Source organism: Anoplolepis gracilipes, chromosome 6 (genome assembly GCF_047496725.1).
Source record: "Anoplolepis gracilipes chromosome 6, ASM4749672v1, whole genome shotgun sequence".
Classification (NCBI taxonomy): Eukaryota; Metazoa; Arthropoda; class Insecta; order Hymenoptera; family Formicidae; genus Anoplolepis; species Anoplolepis gracilipes.
Genome location: NC_132975.1, coordinates 5,734,801 through 5,757,604, shown reverse-complemented (window position 1 = coordinate 5,757,604; position 22,804 = coordinate 5,734,801). Strand labels below are relative to the sequence as shown.

The following is a 22,804-nucleotide window of genomic DNA, read 5'->3' as shown; positions in this document are numbered from 1 at the left end:
CTTACTGTTAGTAAAACAAATTTGCTTTGTGTACTCTAAAGTGTTTGCTTGTAAATGTCATCTTTGTGTAAAATTTTCTCAAAGTTTTATTATAATATGTAAATTATCGCACGTTCTATTAATATTTTATTTATGACAAATGTTCCGTTAATCTATATTTTTTTAAAGCATTGCTTCAGTTTCTCTGTAGATTCCACTGTTGTACTAAATAGAGCTAAAAAACAAAAAACTATGCATAATAATAAATGTATAAGTGATACGCACGTTGCTTTTTATAGGTAAGATTGTGATTTTGTTGAGAATGCGACTATATAATAATCATGTATGATAATCGTGTACTCTCTAATAATAATAATTAGAACTATCAGATATATCAGATCAAACTACCTTGCTTGTTGCAAAGATAAAAAATCATCTGTGTTTAAGTCTAAATTTATTTAAAAAAAAAAAATCCTAAACAAATGCAATAAATATAATATTGCACTGAGCATATTCTTGTATAAAGTTTAAAAAAGAAATTTTTTTTCAAAAGTTTTATTTAAAACAATGAAATGCAATATATGTATTATTATATTAATTTAAATGACACCTATTTCTAATAATAGAACGTTTTCAATCTGATAGTAAATATACAATTAATAATACAGTATATGTGTGATTTGTATTTAAAATACAACTTGCTACGATTTGATATAATTCAGTATGTATATACTATAATCGAAAATTAAAAATTCTTGGAGAGGACAATAGGAAGACGAATGAAACAATAAATATGAAGAATAAAAATAGCGGGCGAAGGATGGTTGTGTCTGTGCGTGTCTCTGTATGCAAATCTAATGTATAACAATTGGAATATCGAAATGTCCATGAATGAATAGAGCATGATTCTCGCTTTTAAGAAAGATGCAAACATGTAAATTTTGCCAGCGAAATAATAACGACACTAACACTTTCGACGTTGCGATAATCGTCAAAAATAACGAAGCAGCTATTGCATCTCCAGAAGAGAATGACAATCACATGTATTATCTAATGCATTACGTATGACGTCGTTCGCAACAGTGCTAGAGTATGGTATGTATGTATATTTGCCGCAGTGGCTTCCGCGTTAAACACGTGAGAGAGAAAGAAAGAGAGAGAAAGAGTGAGAAACAGAGTACAGACAACTTACGGGTATAGGTCATTTGGCCCTGGTAGTAAGAGGGAAGGTACACGTGTTGCGCGTGCGGAGGCTGCCCGTACACATTCATGGCTGCCGTGCCGATTTCATCACCACCTACATACATCGTACACGCCGTCGAAGTAAGGTCATGGTTTCATCAGAACGCTAATTTCGCACCATATACACTGTTTTTCTAAATTTCGCTCTGTCTATCACTGGGTTGTTAAGGATACTAAATCGCGATGCTAATTCTAAAATGTGCGGAATGAATCGAGAATGAGATGCGCGTGTGATTCTACTTTTTTTTTTTTTTTTTTTATTTTATTTAAATAAGCAAACCATGAATGTAACTAAATTATAAACCGGCATCAACTACTCCTCTGTTGACAGCTAACGTACTACAAGTACGCCTTTCTGTCCGTCAACTTAATTACAGATGATTCTGAGATAAAAGTGGAGGTATTTATTTAAATGTTCCTATTGTTGAAAATAAACTGTCGCGCTAAAATAAATAAGTTGAGTAAGAAATTTCTAAATCTACGAGTTATTTAAATATACTTGTATTAGAAAAAATTAGTACAAATCTTTTAATTTTTAATATATTTAAGACTCAAAGGCATAAAATCTTGTATTATTAAAATAGTAAGTTAATATTATGTTAAATAATGCAAAATTTTCTGCTGTTGTTAGAAATAACTTCAAATTTTTTATTGTTAGTATTTTACAATTATCTATTATTTAATTTTGGAAAAAATGTAGTATATGTACAACAACCCAGTGAGTGTTTGCTAAATGCATGCTTTTGCAAAATGAAGGTAATGCAACAATCAAGCAAATAATAGTTCCATTTAGCATTTTGATATCCATTTTGCTTTAATGAGGATAGAAACTAAGAACCTAGACCTTTGACAGACAGAAATAATTTAAGATTCGCGTTTGTCTTTATTCATTCCTGTTATTTCGTATTTAATATCGCTGTGATATATGGATCGGGAAAGGATACGAGTTCCTATCAAGAAGATGAGTTTCGCATGCTAATAGTATTGGTATCATGCAACGCGCAACAAAAATGTTTCCATCTAATCTTCATGTATGTACATACAATGTGTAATTAAAGGAAATTGTATATTTATCTACCTATTAATATTAATATTTGTCTGTAAATACTATTCTTTTTTAAGTATATGTCTTTATTATTTTCTTTCATGCAATAATTTATCATCAATTTTGCTTAACCCTGACGTGCAATTAGTCTCTACAAAAGCTGTCTTTTAAAATCTACCCTATTTTGTCTATATGTCGCGATAATTCGCTGTGATAACGTACAATCGATGTGCAGGAAGCATTTAAGAAAGATAGTTTTGCCTTAGAAAAAATTAATAGAATTTATCAAATATTATTGTCTATGCGCATAATTAATTAAAATAAAATCATTATTATAATATTCAACTTTCAGTTTCTCTCATAGTATTATTTCTGCATTATTTCAATGCTCAATGCAAGGCAAAATAATGATGTAAAGCCATAAACTGTCAAAACATATGTTTATAAATGTTATTGCGATATCAGAAACAAGTTTTTAAAGCAGCAGTAGCAACATACAATCAATATCACTTGTTGCATTTTTAATTTTAGCTTATTTCATTCCAATATCGCAAATCTGTTAATCAATAAATTAACAGCAAATAGACATAAGCAGCAATATATAAAAAGACAATAAATGTTTCCACGATATCAAATATGAGTACTCACCTCCTTCGTCTTCGCTGTCACTCATAAATGTCTCTTGCATGGATTCGGGTGCTTGAACTTTGTATTTCTCTTCAATAGTAATGGTATGAGTAGTTGTGATGACAGTTTCTGTGACAACCTTTAATGTTTCAATGACACTTATATAACCGAGTTTCTGCGCAATATCCAGAGCAGTCTGTCCATTCTGTAAAAGATATTTTATATCAAATGTGATTATAATACTCTGATATTGTTTAATGTAAAATTTTACACTCGACGGAATAATACTTACGTTAGTTACAGCATTCGGTTTAGCTTTACTCTCCAACAGCAGATTAATGACAAGTGTATGTCCTTGTTGCGCTGCTTGGTGGAGAGGTGTATAGCCAGCATTGGTGCTGCTGTCTACAGCAGCACCAGATCTCAAAAGAAATCGTACCATGGCTGCCTGACCAAAATGAGATGCCACATGCAATGGCGTATATCCAGCCTAAAAAAAATACATGATTAATAAGTGTATAAAATTTCGTTATGTAATATAATCAATGAAAGAAAGTTGATTAAATAATTAAGTTTAATTTTAAAAACTTTATAAATTCTTTTACTATATAATTTAATGCATCTTATTTTTCTATCAATGCGTTGAGAGCAACAGCAGTTATACTACTGCACAGTATGTTGATAAATAGTATTTCAAAGTTGTGTTATCAATAAATACATAGAGCAATAGGACACACAGTTACTAGTAAAGAAATTATATCATCGGTGATAATTTAATTATGTATAAAGTGCTAATAATGTAACTAGAGACATAATAATAGGCATTGAAATCACTACAATCATAATGCGTAACGCATGAATTATAGAGAAGTTTATATTACCTTAGTTTTAGCGTCGATCTGAGCGCCATTCTTCACGAGAATAGAAGCGACGTTCACTTTATCTTCTTGTGCGCATAAATGTAGAGGTGTAAGGCCATTCTGTAAAATAAAATATATAAATAAAATATAAAGTTTTTTTATAAATAAACATTAGTTAAAATTATACGGATTCTTTTTTTACCAACCTTTGCTTTGTGATTCGTATCTGCTTTATGTTCAATAAGAAGGGTTGACATATCAGTATGGCCTTCTTGTGCACTTAAATGTAATGGCGTGAAACCAGCCTTTGATTCTGCATTAGCTTTTGCACCATATTCTAACAAAGTGGTTGCAATGTCCATCTATAAAATAATTTTATATGCCATTACGTAATCACTAATTAATAACTAAAATTATAATAAATATGTAATTGTACCTGATTTTTGCGTGCAGCGATATGCAAAGGTGTATGGCCATTCTTAGCCATAGCATGAGGAGAAGCTCCTTTATCGAGTAAAAGTAAAGCTACGTTCTGATGATCATAATGAGATGCTACATGAAGAGGCGTTACTCCATTCTGAAATTAAAAATATATTTATTAAAAAGAGTATATAAAAATAAAAAAATATTATTAACTATTATTAAATATATAAAATTATATGTAATATTATATATTTTTATATTGATTAAATTTTATTTTAAATACTAAATTTATAAAAAAAAATACACACTTTTCCCTGAGCATCAACAGGTGCGTTCTTTTGTAATAACAGTCGAGCTACGTTCATATTGCCATACTTGGCCGCTAAATGCAAAGGAGTAAATCCTTTCTTGGTCGTTGCAGTAAGCGATGCACTATTTTCTAATAAAACGGATGCAACCTGTAATCATAGAATGTGTTGATAAAAAAATGTTGTAAAGTACATATCATTATATGCATAATATATATTTATAATTTTACCTCTTCTTGGCCTTCTTTAGCAGCGATATGAAGCGGAGTATATAAATCCTTCGTTGTTGCATCTACGCCCGCACCATGCTGCAGTAGTAACATGACAATATCGACATTACCCAAGCGAGAAGCGACGTGAAGCGGTGTTTGTTCCTCCTATAAATAAATCGTACATTTTTTATATCTATACTATTAAATAATAAATTCGTTTTCTCAATGATTAAAAATTACTTGTATTAATTATCATTAATATAATTTAGATACTTACTCTTGCTCTGGCGTCGACTTGGGCACCATTCCTAAGAAGTATCCTAATAATATCAGTTTGGTTCGCCCTGGCAGCTAAATGTAACGGCGTTTCACCTCTTACTGTTGGTATATCAGGGCTAGCTTCATGTTGTAATAAGTAAATCACGATATTCATACACCCCATAAAACTCGCTACATGTAATGGGGTTAATCCAGACTGTAAAAAAATATATAATATTATTATCTTATAAATGTGTGTAATAAATAATATTGAAAAAGAATTGAATATTTCTCACTTCAGTCGTAGCTTCGATGCTCGCTTTGTGCTTCAGGAGAAGTTCGACTACTTTTATACGGTTCTTCTTACACGCGATATGAAGAGGAGTAAATCCGTTGAGCGCTCGCGCATTGGGATCGGCGTTTCTATCGAGAAGTAGTTTAGCTACTCGTACGTGGCCGCAGTGTGCAGCTACATGCAAGGCGGTCAAATAGTCCACTGTCACTTCGTCTACGGGTGCACGGTGATACAATAAAATCCTCGCTGCGTCGACGTGATCCCCTTGAGAAGCCATGTGTAACGGGGCAAGACCATTCTGTCAACATAAACCAAGAGATATAGCATCAAGTGTTCAGAAACCTTTTTATTATTCGCAGGATACATGCATTCGGTTATCATTACCTTCGTTTTAGAACCTATAGGGGCTCCCTTTTCGATGAGAATGTCAACTACCTCATGATGGCCGGATCTGGCCGCACAGTGCAGAGGAGTTAGACCATCTCTCGTTTTTGCTTCGATGTTTGCTCCCTTGCTCATGAGAAGATTAACCATCTTAATCTTACCCCATTTTGCTGCCACATGCATTGGCGTTATATTGTGCTGAATCAAAGACAGAATATATGTATTTAAAAAATATCTTCAAATAATTCCATTCTAAATTCTCTTGTCCTATAAACTGCATACCTTTGCTGCGAAATTAACATCCGCGCCTCTATCGTAAAGCAAGGAAGCGATTCGGTCGTTGCCATAATGTGCGGCTATGTGAAGCGGGGTGAAACCGCTTTTCGATGTTACATCGGGATTATGATCGTTCTATAATAAGAAGGAAATAGGAGAACTATACCGTAAAAACTATATATATGTGATTTATACTTATTATAACAAATACTAGTCGCAACTGACACAAGACGTAACAATAACTCACTTGTAAAAGTAGGGCAGCCGCCTTGCAGTCGTCTTTCTTAGCGGCGATGTGTAGAGCAGGCAGTCGAACTTTACCACGAGTGTCGTTTTCTAATAAAACGGCCACTACCTTATCGTGACCTTGTTGCATAGCTACTGCCAATGGTGTAAAACCGTCCTATAAAAAGAGAAGTGTTCAAATAAAATATCAATAAAAAAGAAAAATATTAATAAATTATTTTTTAAATAATTTAGCTTCGAAAATCTAAAAGACTAAAAGATTAGATTTAAAATATTAAAAAATTTAACAACAATAAAAAATCACATTTTATTATATATTTATTTTTCTCATTTTGAATAGATTAAATTAATTATTTCTAAATTTATTAAAAAATCTTTAAATAAAATTAATAATTCATTTTTTTTAAATAATTTTATTAAATTATTTAATAATAATTAAACAATAATAATATATAAAATCTTATTTATATTAAATTAAATTTAAAATTATATATGTATACATATATATATATATATATATATATATATATATTATTAATAATTATATATTATTTTTTATATTAATAATATATAATATAATTTTAATTATTATAATATTTAGTGATTTGTATTATTTTTCTTAATTTAAACTTTTATAAATTTATATTAAAAATTAAAGATTATTATTAATTTAATGATTAATAATTCTTTTACAATGATAGAGTAGCGTTTTATACGAACCTCGGTGGCCAATGTTTGATTCGCACCCTTGCTGAGAAGGTACTTGACCACAGAGTCGTGATTTTCTTGAGCAGCCATATACAGCGGCGTGAACCCATTTTGAGATTGTGCATTGACCGAAGCATTTCGTTGCACCAGCAATTGTACAACCTCCTCTTGTCCAGCTGAAAGAGGGTATCAATGTCACACGAGTAATATTCATCTCACAATATCATTTTGCAACGCGAGGGCTTGTAAGGCTCGAGAAATAAATGTTTATTTAAAATCACTCCTGTCCTTGTCCTGTATGCATTTAATGAACGACGAGACACGAGGCCTGCCGAGAAGAGACAAGATGAGAAGAGGATGAGAATAATAATGTATTCGCTCACCGAGAGAAGCTATGTGCAATGCCGTATTTCCCTTTTTGGTAGCGGCGTCCACAACCGCGCCACGATTTAGGAGTTCCCTCACGATTTCCAAGTGACCGTCTTTAGCTGCCAGATGCAAAGCGTTTAAGCCATTCTGCAATATATAAATATAAATATATATAAAATATATATAAATTTATATAAAATGTAAATAAAATATATATAATATAATATAATATATATATAATATATAAATAAAATATGTAAATATACATAAAATATAAAAATATATAAAACGTATACTTTTCGAGATTTAGACAATACATTATTATTATTATTATATATTAAATTGAAAAAATGATGGTCTGATGTAACTTACAGCGTTAGAAGCATTGATATCTACTCCAGATTCCAAATATTCCAAGACCTTTTCGAGTTGTCCAGCGCGAGCTGCCCGCAAAAATGCAGTACTGGGATCACTCTGAAAATAACGGTAAAACATTTCATTATATATTTGAGAACGAGATAACATCAGATGAAATTTAACACGCTTTCATCATTCGTTCCTTCCAGATTTGTATCTTCGTTCTTTTTATATTCATATTTTTTCCTGCGCTAAATCGGCTATATTTAAACGCGCTTGACACCAGAATCGTGTGTATGAGGCAAATATCGGTCGAATTAATATCCGTTCAAGGTACTCTTGTGCAACTAGCTCGATTCTTTTTTCTCTCAGGTCACGTCCGATACGTGCTACTACTAATCGACCATCTTATTTCCCTTTGTGTAACTAACATCCCAAGTGGAACAGTGTTCCAGTCCAAGAAACCTATTTTAAAATTTTATTCTTTTCCCAATTGTATATTTGTAGAAGAAAATTTAGAAAAGTTTTAATAGTCAATTAATTTCGTGACCAGATAGGTATTTGTGTTTTCGCAAAAAGAGAGAAGAGATCTTAAATAACTATTATATCGGTAAAAATAAAATGTCAAATATTATTCTCGGTTATTATGTCTATATTTGATTCGATCGCTTTATCAATCATGTTTAATAAAATCGACATTAATTGCGGAGAGTAGGTCGTGTTGACCGGCTTATTTCACATCACATCGTGGGTTAGTAATTAACTGTAGATCTAGAGCATGGGGCGCCGTGCTGTCTGTAACAAGAGGTGACGGAAATTCAGCTCTCTCTGTCAGTTATCCCATCGCTCTTTCTCTCTTTCTCTCTCTCTCGGCTCGATCCCCCCTTTCTCTTCAGACCTCGCATTCGATCCTTTATTCGGGATTACTAAGCGGGTATATATCCTGTGTCATTGCAATTGGGTGTACAGGGTGTCGCTCAACTACCGGATGTGCCTTTTAACCAGGGTTTCCTTGACCAATGTAGGTGGTCATCATATTTATCACACACTCTTTCAAAATTCTTTACGTACAATATTTTCGGAACTACATGTTAAATTAAAATTTTATTGACCATCATCGTATCATAGACCACTAGAAATTGATTGTAAAATATGATTTTGTCATCTATCTTTTTAGTATTAAAGTTTAATTCGTTTAATTAAATAAATAAAAGAAATTCCTTGCTTTTAATTCTTAATTATTCGAAACTAATAAGTGGCTAAACGTTTTCGATGAAGAAAGGATTAATTTCGAAAAATGGGAAAAAACAACCGATGGCTTTGGATTATCCTGTATGTATAAGTTAAGATCCTAATCTAGTTAATCTGCGCTGGATGAAAGCCAAGTCAAACTCGAGCCGAGTATGAGCCGAATCAATGGATTTAATTAAAGCGATTGTATTTTCTCTTCTCGCGGAAAACAATAAATATCAAGATTGACAATCTTTAATTAATTATCTGTTTTGGTAAATATCCCAGAAGTATACTCGGTGGCAGAAACCGCATTAATGTGTAAGAAACACAAATATAATTACTAAAGTTTCATAATTAAAGTTGTAAAATACAAAACAAGGAAATAATCTACTAATTACAATTTTGAGAATGTCAGTTTCTAGTTTAAATCTAATTCTATTAACATTATCAAGAGTAGTATTTAGTAATTTAAATATTTCTCATTAAAAGTATTAAGTTTATTAAATAGAAAGATAGAATTAAAAGTTTTAGGTTTATTAAATAGAAAAAAATAGACTTATACCGCGTTGCATTTCACGATATTAATTTATGAAGTATGGATGTGTATAATATTTTGTGCTGGATGGTTTGCGATCGTTATATAAAATATTGCGTGCAGAAACGATGCAAATTGTGCAGCTAAGCGTGATGGAAGGTGAAACTACTATAGCGTACTTCAATTGTGGGTGGTTTTGTCGAGAAGCAACGTTTTATCGTCATGCGCTCAAAGTACAACCTAGTGATAAATCGATAGTCAGTTCCTTGCTGCTCTTGCGCTTATATGCGACATTTTCCATCGTTTTTTGCTAATAATGAGTGTCATTTATACGATAATAATAAAAACAATTTTCGTAATTTTTCTATCGTAAATACATGCTCAAAATAGCAAGAGGATTATTTCCTTTAATATCGATATTATCTATAATAGATCTTTGTTTTGAAAATTTATCTTAATATCATCTACGATCAAGTATTAATTTGAATAAACGCAATATTTTAAAGTTTTAAACATTAAAACGCTTAAAAGAGTAAAAGCGCACGCGCTTTAATACTTGTGTAAAAATAAAATGTGAAACATTCTTATTAATCTATATTTTGTTCTATAAATTATGTATTTTTTTGTCACAACAAAATCTCAGGAAAGTTTTAAGAGTGTAATAATTTTAATATTATTTACCTAAAATTTGCAAATAGCATGAATGCGGAAGTTAATATTATTCGGTTAGAAAATACAGCTGATATAAAATTTTAGAGAAAATTTAACAGAGGGAAGTGACGTAGAGTTGCGTCAATTTAATCTTAAAAATCTCGCTTTGTTTATTACGAGAGCGATTTGTTTGCAGATCTTTTTTCAAGCAGAAATTAGAGATGCGAATAAAGTTTGTGTCGCAGTAATTATTAACCAATCATATCGTATAATTTATTTAAAATCGTATTCTATAGTTATTAAAACGAAAAATCGTTCATGTCAACTTTATTTTTGTTGAATACAAGTGCGGATCAACTATGGGAAAACTGACATGTCACATCGGCTTGTCGGTACAATACTTTTTTGAATGGTCAACAGAGATCGTTTAAATAAACCTCTACTGTATTCATGCAATGTATACGCTGCAGAAAAACATATTCAAATAAAATGTGTAATCCTTGCTCTACTCTCCTCTACACGTTTAAATGTATTGGAAAGTTTTCTGAATCAAAATTATTTATACGAAATCGAGGAAGGTAGAGAAGGAATAATTCTCTCAAATTTTGCGATTTGATTTTCGTGTATCATTGAATCACCCAATAAATAACAAGACTGTTAAAACTAAAAAATAAAAAAAACCTGTGTAAAATATATCTAGATTATTACGTGATATTTAAATATAGAATGTATCTCATTAATAATATTAATTATTATCTACCTTATTATACTTTATTATATTTAATTAAGATAAAATATATTATTTATGAAGTAATTCGGAAAAATTTCGCGAGCTATGCAAGATTAGAAATTTGCGATAAGCTCATATACAATAAAAAGAAAATACATCTATATTTAATTCTTTCATTAGTACGTAGAGGCTGACGAATGTATTCACACGAATACATGCTAGTATGTATTGCGAATGCAGGGAATTTTCTGTTTCACGCCGACTACTCCGGGAAGTCTTAAATAATTCAGTAGACCGTTAGTTCTTCATGTTGAGATATCCCTTTCCGCGTCCGCTTCTCCTACTCTCTTTCTTTCAATGGTCTCTCACTTTCTTTCAAGAATTCTCATGTAGAAAAATAAGTAAGCGTTGAGGAAAAAATTGTAGCTATTGTACGTATGTTTGTAATAAATTATTGCACTTTTATTTCTTAAAATATTTTTAAAATATCAATGAAATAATATTACATATAATACAATTACTATCAAAAATAAATCACATAATATAATCAAGAAGATTAGTCTGTTAATCTCGAAAGCTTTTTCGATTTCGTTTACTTTCTATATAAGCAACCGTAAGAAAAGGGTAGTTTCCATTTACAGTGTGTGCTATGTGAATCGACATACTTTTCCTTAAAGGGTATAAATTAAGTGAAAACCTGCGTTTGCAGAAAAACAGAGCACTCTCAGTCGACTCACAGAAATTGAAAGTAGTCGATAAATTGTACGCGAATAAAATGTCTCGTGAGTCTTTTTATTCGACAAGCTTACAATTAACTGTCAACAAGTAACTATAAATAACGTCTAGCAAAGTTTTTGGTTCAAAGCTTCTATCGTGTGACAAATGCACTTTAGATATTTCTTCGCGATTACGGAAGGCTTGTTCGAGACGAATAAATGTCACTTAAAGTTGCGTGCATACTAAAGTGCTTTAAGAAGGTCAATTGTACGTCAATTATGTAACACAACTGATAACTTATTACGATTAGATAGTAAGTACAATATATTTTTACCTCAGCGCATAAAAATGCAATTCCTTATTATAGAATAATGCAGTAGTCATGTCAGAAATATAACTTTGAACGTTCAATTATTTAACAAACATAACGATCATAAAAATGCATTCTCGAAAATGAAAATGAAATTTGAAACGTGGAAATTTCTCGCATATATAGGCTGCGTTCCGCTTTAATTGCTCGTATAAATAAAGGTATACGTAAAAAAATTATGTGCATATACATAATTTTTCAGATTTTAATTTGTGAATAACATACTGAACAATCCATATTGAAATATAAAATATAATTTTTTTATGTGCAAGTCTAAAACGTATGAATTAACTTATTGAAATCTGTTTGATTTTTTGTGTAGTTAAATACAAATATAAGAAACATTTAGTTATTATATATAATTACGATAAAATAATTAAAACTCAGTGATGATGAGAAATGATAATGATAAAGAGTACAAGATTAAAAATTCGGGACAACTTTATTATTTTCACTTTTATCGCCGATATAATTAAATAATAAAGTTCTTTAAATACACCAACAAACACATTTTATTTTTTTACCGCAAATGGTACGTCTAAAGTTGCGGCTTTTCACGGATAGGCTTTAACATAAATGTTTCAACGATCTCTGCGGTTTTCTTGGTGGTTCAAACTGAGAAACCCGTTCCCAGTAACTACACGCAAGTGTACTTGTACTCACTTCACTTGCTGTCTAGGTAAGGATGCTTTAAGGGCTTCCGGGGCCCCTTAGGGAGCGTGAAAGAAGTCGCTAAACATAGAACGCAGACCACGACATCACCAAGAGAGAAACTGCGCTATTAACTCGCGCGGCAATTTATAACGCATGAACTTATTCCAAACGTTAAAAAAAAACACGCTGTACCACGATATATCGGCACGAATTAGCTATCTATAGCCGCATTTATAACAGATTTTCCTTTCCGTTGCTGCGACATCGAGGAAAGTATATCAAAGTTACATCTTTGCAAAAAAAAAAAAAGAAATGCTCGAAATACCGAGGTCGAAGCATTTTCTAAGCAAAGCAACGGTCACAATAATCCCACACGCGAACCGACTACAACGAGAAAGGGCGGGGAATAATTTAACGGATAACTCGACCTAGGTCATTAACCGAGTAACAGCGACCGTACACACGTAGGCCGCATGGCAAAGTTTAGAATTTAGTGGCTGTTAACATTATATTATTCCCGATCGTTGTCGTGCCAACAGTTTGCTCCTTTTTTTTTCCTTTATTGAAATATCCTCGATGCAAAAATACAGAATATGTACTTCCGGCTCGTGACAATAGCTCAGTGATTTCAGTGTTCGTCATTTATTCGCTAAAGTTACAATAAAATCGTTCTCTTCCGTACTCATCCTTTATCAGATGCAACTTTGAGATGCGACCAGTACTACTACATTGTCTACAATGACTGTAATGGCTATGCGCCCGCCTGCAATTTCTGGCGGTGCATCAAGCTAACTATAGCCGCACCATGCGCCAAACTAACGGGCAGCCATAGAATGAATTCGAACGTGGTCGCAATAGTTTCGCTCTCGAAAAAAAAAATAAATAAATAAAAATCGATACTCGCAATCCTCTACGTACGCTTGTCAGTGATAATAATTAAATTACTCATCTGTTCGGGAGAAGTGCGCGGACGAATGAGCGTTGACGATACTGTCAATGTGTGATGCGCGTTTTCAAGTAAATTGGATAAGAAACATAATTAAATGAGACATAGAGATAAGTACGGATAAATTAAAATCTGTAAAATAATGTAAAGTAATAGCCAATATAATACAAGTTCCAATAAATTTAATCTTCCAATAAAAATGTCAAAATCGCGAATCTATCGCGGACCGTAACCAGATGATAGTACAGCGACGAGTGCAACGACCTGCTGCATGGGGATCAACGGACCTCGTGCAGGTATCACACTTTTTCCCTTTCACAAAGCATCCTTGCAACGGGCCCGACGAGCGCCACAAAAGCGTGCGGTTAAAAAACCGTGACTGTACATTTAAGCTATCAGCATATAAATAGTAGATCATTAACTTTAAAAGGTAGCTTTTCAATAAAGAATTGCAAAAAAAAAGATAAAGAAATAACCATTTCGAGAAATTTAATTCTTAAACAGGATTTTCTAAACAAATTAAAACAATTCATAGTTATAGAGCAATCTGATGGATAAAAGATGATACGCTCTACGAAAAGTTATTGCTCGTACAAACTTTTTGATGAAATCATGTCTAATAAAATTTACAAGTATTAAGATTCATAAAATATTAATGTTTAAGTACAATAAAATTTATATACAAATATTTGATATATAAATGAATTATTTTATCATCTCTTTTGTTGCTATCTGCTTAGTGATCTAACAATATTTCTAGTTTAATAACGATAAAGTTCGATTTCGTAAAAAAAGCACATTCTCGCTTATCTAATTAATAATAGTTGTTGAGGGTTTGTTCTCATCAAAATATGGTCAACGAGAAAAGGTATATAGGCAATAACGACAAAGGACAGCAATTAAAGTCATGACAATGATAAAATGAGGCCGGGTTCACTGACTGACTAAAGATGCTGGCTCGAGCTTGATAGAGGAAGGATAATAAAAAGCAAAGGAAGAGAAACGGTCCATGAAGGAGAAGTAAGGAAGATGAGAAGAGAAAGAACACGAAGTCAAGCTTTCTAGAAGTGTAACCGAGCGAACGACGTATTTGCATTTTCCGATCAATGAAGTAATACGCTAGAGAAATGTCAACTCGGTTAATAATGCTGTAATGAAAAACGCCAGGCAATATTCAGATAAAGAACGAGAATATTATGTCCTTCTTAGATTACGTAGGCCAGAATAAATTTATACCTGACGTATGCTATCTACTCTAAGAATGCTTCTGTCGCGTAATTGAAATTCCTGCATCATGTTTAATGCGTCGCATAAAGTGGAATAAATGTAAGATTATAGAGCTGCGGATTGATAAAAACAAATCTAATTTTGTAAAAAACTATATCATAATATAATATATCATATAAAAATCTTTAATAAACACGTGACAAAAACTTTCAGAATGATTTGTCAGTGTACATTAAAAAAATAATTTAACATTTAAATATCAGATTATAATATATTTCGTTCACTATATTCGCATATCAGTATGGTGATAAAAAATAAACTTAAACATGATATTAATCATGCGATGATAAACAAATAAGAAATAAATTTCTTGATATTAACGATCTAGCTTCATCATAGCATCGCTCGCGGACATGCTTCAGAAATCTAGACGTCAGACGTGGAACATGATGTAAGTGATCACTATGACTGAGTGGTCAGACAATTAGTGGTTGCGATAATAATGACGGAGTAGAACGTTATAACAATCTCGGCTATATAGGGTGCAAGCTTAACTGGCTGCGCACTCTGTATTAAAAGTAGCGATTTCATCGGATCAGTCAGCTATACTTTATAAATCGACGTGCAAAATTGGTGATTGATGGTCGTATTATGTTGTTTCAAATACATTAGACGCTATAATTTAACCATCAGCTCTATTAAGGTAAAATATCAAAAAAATGCGTTGTTTACATCGCAATCAGTGATTACTTTTTTATATCAAATTTATTAAATTTTGCAATTATTTAAAAAGTCTAAAGATACAAATCTTATCTTCTTAATAAGCATGTAATTACAATTAATTAGAATCCAGATTATATCTAAAACAAAAGTTTTTGACGTGATTGTTTGAACAATTACTGCGTTAAAAGGTTAATACTGTAGAGACGACAGAAACATTTAATTACATAGAAGTGTTAGCGGTTGCTGAAGATTAGTTACAATCATAAGAGTATAATGAGCACGCCTTCTCTCCAAAGACTCGGGATATAATAGGGATATCCCTCCGAGCAACGCTCTGGATATTAATGTCCCGACTTATCAACACCGAAGATTAATGACAATTTGCGTCGGTCACTGGCCGAAAGAGAGAATTAGAAGATCGTGACCAGAAGAAACATGGTCTTCATGAAGTCTCATCTATCCGGCAGTGAATTCAAGTTTACAGCGTTATGAAACGAGTACCGAGGAAGATTATCTTTGCGCGGACGTGATATCGTTGACTGGTCTCACTGGTTTTTCGTAAAAACCTTCTCCATTAGTGTATTTTAAGTGTGCCGGAGATTCTACCTTCGTTAAGAAAACGTTCGGATGCGATTACGTTTTCACAGCGTAAAATCGATTTATATCGAAAAAATGTGTGACGGTGAAAAAGCAATTATGTACGTGTGTGTGTGTGTGTGTATGGGTACACATCAGTAGAAAGTATCATATATATATATATGTATATATATATATATATATATATATATATATATATAATCGATGTTGCCCTTATAAGTTATCGTTCTCCACTGCTAAGAATGTAATAACATGCTCGCGGCCATGTCGGCGAGGAACCGACGATCTACGTTTAGCCGAGACGTCAACCCGCAACATGCACGCCGCGTGCTGGACATAACAGTTAAAAATAACGTCAAGGTGCGAAACACACGATGCCGAAGTTCCGGCTTGGACGAACAAAATTTGAATTGAAAGTCTGCATGAAAGATGCTCAAAAAAGCATGTTTATATTAAAGTTATTATCAAATACGGTACGATATAAGAAAATACCATATCTCGTAGGATCAAGTGTTTAAAAACATTTTTTAAATTTGAAAATTAAACAGTAAAATTAAATTCAAATTTTATTCAAAATATATCACGCTTGCATTTGTTTAAAAAAACGAGAAATCAAAATAATTTTCGCAAGCAATTAAAACAGTTTTTAAGATACTTCATGTTGGGAATGCTCAGAAATAATATCAATCAAAATGTTTCATAATAATAAAGTATGCGATAGTTTTTGTCGATATACTCCATCTTTGTTATTTCTCTGAGAGAGAAAATACTGACACTTTTCTGGAAAATTAGGCGTTATACAACATTACATATCCGTCTCTATCGATTTCCTTGAAGAGTAAAGATGTAGGAACTTTTTCCCCCCTTCCACATATCCTCGACAGCTGCAATTAAATCTATCTGTTTTGCTGGGAATCCTTCTGCAACGCGGTTCCCGTGAGTCCTGCAACGAGACGAAGCTTCCCACGGGCAAAAATTTAATATCGCGACCTCGTGATCGCGTCGCCGATAGGATTTCGCGACACTCGTTACTATGTTAACGACTGCTTTATGAATACGATGTACCAGTTACAAGTTCTTTCAAGTTAGAACATATTCATGCATAAAGCATCTTTTCACAAGAACACTTTATGAATAAGTAAACTATAGGCAAAAAAAACTTGTAACATAAACATATCACATAATAGCGAAAAAATGCAGAAAATATAATTTATAAAATGTAAAATAAAAAACAACAAAGGTTTATTTCATTATGTCATGTAAATATAAATTTTGTTCTTGTTCTTATGAAAGAAATAATCTATATATTTTTTGTTTTGTAAATTTATAAAAATATTAAAATTGTAATATAAAATAAAGAATATAGAGCTAAGTATAATATACACATGAGAAAGTGCTAGCACTCGCTATAATACTTTATGATAATAATAGATGACAATGTGATGTAATAATAAAATAATATTTCCTTTCTATATATTCAATTATATAAGTTGATGCACGAAAATATACGTTAAATACAAGTTTTTACTCTGAAAATCATTTATACTCGAAACAGTATTCAAACGTTATTTTGTTAGTTTAAGATCTAACAATCTAATGATGACCGAGATAATTAGCGTACGTGACACTTATAACTGCGACATTATATGAGATATAAGTATTAAGCTATCTGAATTAAATTATCAAAACATAAAAAAATATATATGAAAATTATTTGCTAATTATTTGCTATTTTCTCTGCTATAAAAAATAATTTTTTCGCTCCAGCTGTTAAAAAGTTACGAAGGGCTAAGATAGTAGATTGCTTAATCTTAAGCTATCTAACTATTACAAAAAAAATAGCGCATACATAAATAAAAACAAAAAATTAATAGTACAAAAATTTTTATTATTCTAATTGTTAAAGACTTACAAAGAGCTAGATAACTCCTTAGACGATTTTTCGATTTTTAAATATTTTTGTCTTGTAATTTATTTATTATATGCGAACAATAAAAATACGCGTGTAATTAAAAATAATTAAACTTGGAAACAAAGATAATCCTGAGACAGAGTGTTGCTTTGTTTTTCTCCTCTTCCAATATATCAAAGTCTCCCATTTTTATTCCTAAGCCGGTCTTATGTAATCATCGTACATTAAAGTCCGACAAATGACATCACGTCCAGCGTTACAAGCTGAAGTCATCAGGTGCCTACTCTAGCTAATACTAGATTTTTTTAATAGCCATCTTGTCACGTATGCTCAGAATGACGGTGTGTATACGCAGGTAGATTAAGTTTCTTAGCAAAACAAACGTACTTGGTTTACGTCTAGGTACGATTACTCAGAGTGTGTAGAGCGTGATGATTATTCTTTTTATTTTATTAATTTTATTTTTGTTGATTCCTTTTTCAAAAAAATATTTACAGGTTATATAGTGTACAAAAAAATAATTTAAAAAAAAAAAATATATATATATATATCTATTTGTAAATGTCTTGATAATCATGTAATATTTTTTGCAATAAAATAATAATGGTAAAATGTAATAATAGATAGTTGAGTTATTGTAAAATAATAAAAATTAAAGTTATATCTGAGATACTTAGAAAATTTTTAAAAAGAGATTTTAGAAGACTAAATAGAATAGAAAACAATTGTGTGCTAAGTAACTATCTTTGTACGTAGTTCAAGTATCAAAATCTTGTTTATTCCTTTAAGTAGTTTTGGCCGTGGGCCAAATATTTAATAGAATGCAGTAACTGTTCACGACTGCAAGAAAAACATCGATTGATGCAGAAGAGAGCACGTACTTTAGTATAATAGTTATTAATTAATTGCGGAGACTTTCTAGTGTCATATATATTTAATCGGCAGAAACTTCCATGACAAATTTTTTGGGACATTTATATTCCAATTATATATATATATATATATATATATATATATATATATATATATATATATATATATGAATACAATTATAAAAAAAATACTTTAAAAAATTTTTAAATTCCTAAAAAAGAACTTATATTGTAATCAAAATAATTTACGTGGAAATAAAACGAAAAAAATGTCATGTATTTTATATGAATAAGTTCGTGATTTTATTGCAAAGCATTTGCGAATCTAATATCTGCTCATAAACATTAGTCATGACAAGTATTAATAACGCGATCATATAAAATATATGTAAGCTTATGGCAAACAATATACGCTTTTTTGTCGTATTTGTTATGGTTACTTATTTATAGAAGAAAATGTTAAATTTAAATATAAACATTTTATTACAGTAACCTTTTATCTGTAATATAAATATTAATATAAATAAATAAAATTATCGATTGTATGTGTGTATCTATTATATATTATAACAATACATGTCAATTTTAAATAATATAAAATAATATTTGTCTCTCTTATGAAAGTAAAAGCAAACGTTTTTGCTATCTTTTATTTGTATCGCACAATGACAAGTAACTGACAATGATGAAAATAATATCAAGAAGTTTGCTTATAATACATATCTACGACACATAATTCTATAATGCAACGATTGCACAATCTAAATGCACCAATCTAAATTAATATATAATAATAATTTTTATCGTAGTGTAACGGATATTAATCTATATTTTCCCAAGTATTTCTAGTGAGATTTCATGAATTAATCGGTTGTCTGAACAGTATGTCACCATGTCCTAATTTTCACTGCAAGCAAGGTGAATGCAGTCTTGACTCATCCATATCGTCATCGTGAAAAGTATACGGCCCGAATGTTATTGTGTAATGCCCAAAACATTCAAGCGCGATAAGATGACAAGCATCTCACAAACGCGTTCGCGCGAGATATGCTTCTTCGTTGTGAATGTTTTATGCGAAAATATTTTCTGCTAGTCGTTTTACGTCTCTGTAACGATCGAGAGTTTGAGGTCACATCTAAGAAAGTATGTAGGACGTTTAAAAAAATTATATAATATTATTCCAAAAACACTACCACAATTGGCAATACGATGATCATTATTATTCGATAAACGTATATTTATAATATTGAACGAAATTTCAACAAAATTTCAACATTACATTTTTTAAATAAAATCCTATAAAACTATAAATGCACAAATCTAATTTAATATATAATAATAATTTTTAAAATAATATTTATCGTATTAATGTAACGGATATTAATCTATTTTTTTCCAAGTATTTCTAGTGAGATTCCATATCTTAATTGCTGAGACAAGAATGAAGTTTATATCAGTGACTTTATTATTGTAACAGTTCTTCGCCATATATGCAAGTGTCAAACAATTTGAACCCTGAATCCGTTGTACTGTTAGATCAGGTTCTAAGACAATCTCTAATTATATCTTGCGTGACACGTTACATTCTAATGCGTCATTCGTTATAGTAAAGAGTAACAGAAATAACTTCGAAAATGATGAAAACGTGCGAAGTGATTTTAATATAACGCTGCTATTAATTAACGATAATTACACTTTTCGCATCATCTATGCTTGGCTATACATATATGTATATTGTCAAAAATCTGTAGTCATGAAAGAAAGAGGTAAAAAAAGATAGCCTCTCATTAAGATTTTTCTCAACGTGAAAAAATTTGAGATACAAAACAAAAATTATAATCTTTAAAAAAATTTTCACACGTAAACATATAAAGATATAAATAAATAAAATACAAATAAATTTTTTTAACAAGATTGATTAGCAACAGGAAAAATCGTAAAAAAAGTTCTTGTTCTCTTTTTCCGATTTACTATTCATTGAGAGTTATTACAAAATGATTTAGAAACAGGGTGTCTACTCAAATTTTGTAAAAAAATTCCCTGATTTTCCAGGTAGTTATGTTCAAAATTTCAAGTAAAGAAAATATTCATTTAACTTTTCTCTAAAATAAATTTTTTTTTATTACATCTGTTTTTTTATGTTTTTCATTCATATAAAAGAAAAAGATATAATTAAAAATAAAATTTAAAATAAAGCCACAACTTTCAACAACTAATGAGTTTCCATAAAGTGAAACGCCAGCTCCACACATGATTTTTTTAAATATGACATCAAAATTATCATAAAGAGAATTTTCGAAAAAATTCTCTGAATCTTAATAAAATTCCATGAGACTTTCCTGAGTTTACCAGAAGAAATTTCTGAGAATTCCATATTTTCCATGTTTTACTAGGGAATAACGATACCCTGAGAAGTCATCGAAGCTAACTAAAGACGCATTACAAGGGAAAGACAATTATATTATCAGATTTGTATTATTTCAAGCGGCAGAATCCCTTCTGTTCGTACATTCGGTCGTTCTTGATATAACAGTACATATATACATGTCACTCAATATTATCCGGTAACGTAATCTCTTTATCGCTACGTCCTTTTCATTGAGGCTTAATTAAATGTATACTGGGTATGCCGGTGAAGGAAATGAGGACAAGAGGGCCCCCGACTTCTCTGACTGAATGGGGGGCAAATGGTGAGCATGGTTGAAAGGGTCGAGGTCGTTGGTATTAACGGCGTATGCATAGCAGCAATGAAATAAATTTCAGGACTTTGTCATAGATACTTCTATCCAGAGAGAATAGAATCTATAATATATCCTTTCTTTTACACATTGCTTTACCGCGAAAAAATTTTATTGCGAATTCCTTTTAGTCTTAACAACAGGTTCGCTGTTGTATAAATTATAGGCTATAGAATATAAAGGTACAAAAGTATAAGAAAACTATAAAATCACAGACTTCTATATATTATATTATACTAGACAGCTAACATCGAAGAGCAAACACTTACGATTGAGCAAAATATATAGATTGAGTTAATATTTACTCTGTCAAACTTCAATTTGCCAGCAATTATTAAAATATAAACTATTTTCATATGGCCAAGTATTGATTGATGATTATAGGCAAGGATTGATTGATATTCTGGATTGATATCCTGCCCTCCCTCCTCCTCCTATTAATGCAGTAATTATGTTCTGCTCAATTGTAATGGCTGCCCTGTCTTTATTTTTAGCAAGACCGCTGTTAGCGATCTAGTACATATATGTATATGAAAAATCTATGTTGATAAATTTTAAATTTCTTTGTTTTTATTTTTTCTGTTATCATGTAAATGATTGCTTGAATATTAATAGATTATTAAATTAATAAATAGAACAATCTATCAGAGCTATAGAAATAAAAGTTTTGAAAAAAAAATTAAAATATAATAATATCAATAAAGATATACAGAAAGACACATTCTAACAGCTTCTAATACAACGATAATCTAATAATATAATATTTTTCAATAAAATATTTTTTTCGGGCAATATGCAGCATGATTTTTTTTGCATTTTTATTATGCGTAATAAATTACAGCTAGGCAATTTATGTAGGAAAGCTCTGCATTGATTTAAACCACATGAATGTCTTATAACGAATGCGAAGAAAATATTACAAAATTATTGATCACAAAGGAAATTAAATTAATTGAGCATTTCCTAATCTTTATGATGTCAAGAGAGAGGAAGGAAGAGGAAAATAGTAAGTCGAAAAAAATATTTAGAACTGATTGCAGGGTAGGGAAGGGCAGGGCAGGGCACAGCATTACAGGTAGATAGGTAAGTAATAGATAGATACATGTAGAGATGTATATAGATATATATGTAGGACAGGCAAGATGGAGTCTCGGAAACACGGGTCGATATGAACGCGGCAGCGCTATTGCAGCAAACCGCCCCCTATTCGTTCCTCAGCAATCTCCTTTTACCTCCTTTGCCTTGTCTCTTTTCACATGTACACTAATCTCTTTTCATGCCCCTTTTTCTGTCATTGATATCGATGACTG

The 22,804-nt window shown here is 31.1% G+C and overlaps 1 protein-coding gene across 19 annotated transcripts in view; it reads right to left on the bottom strand.

Moving 5' to 3' along the window:
- LOC140666679 (uncharacterized) overlaps positions 1 to 22,804 on the bottom strand; it is an 86,360-nt gene that overhangs the window by 48,675 nt on the left and 14,881 nt on the right. For 16 of the 19 annotated variants that reach the window (XR_012046814.1, XR_012046815.1, XR_012046808.1 and 13 more), the window contains exons 3-18: positions 7,605 to 7,706; positions 7,247 to 7,379; positions 6,876 to 7,039; positions 6,157 to 6,312; positions 5,916 to 6,044; positions 5,634 to 5,831; positions 5,251 to 5,547; positions 4,974 to 5,171; positions 4,715 to 4,861; positions 4,485 to 4,634; positions 4,190 to 4,330; positions 3,960 to 4,115; positions 3,775 to 3,873; positions 3,186 to 3,383; positions 2,915 to 3,098; positions 1,172 to 1,276 (exon numbers count right to left, since the gene is read on the bottom strand). Coding sequence is in view for 7 of the 19 variants with exons in the window: in XM_072894126.1 (XP_072750227.1) it covers positions 1,172 to 1,276; positions 2,915 to 3,098; positions 3,186 to 3,383; positions 3,775 to 3,873; positions 3,960 to 4,115; positions 4,190 to 4,330; positions 4,485 to 4,634; positions 4,715 to 4,861; positions 4,974 to 5,171; positions 5,251 to 5,547; positions 5,634 to 5,831; positions 5,916 to 6,044; positions 6,157 to 6,312; positions 6,876 to 7,039; positions 7,247 to 7,379; positions 7,605 to 7,706 (2,557 nt within the window). In the remaining 12 variants the exon portion in view is untranslated. The remainder of the gene's footprint in view (positions 1 to 1,171; positions 1,277 to 2,914; positions 3,099 to 3,185; positions 3,384 to 3,774; positions 3,874 to 3,959; positions 4,116 to 4,189; positions 4,331 to 4,484; positions 4,635 to 4,714; positions 4,862 to 4,973; positions 5,172 to 5,250; positions 5,548 to 5,633; positions 5,832 to 5,915; positions 6,045 to 6,156; positions 6,313 to 6,875; positions 7,040 to 7,246; positions 7,380 to 7,604; positions 7,707 to 22,804) is intronic. The other 3 variants (XR_012046805.1, XR_012046806.1, XM_072894128.1) reach the window with 1 other exon arrangement.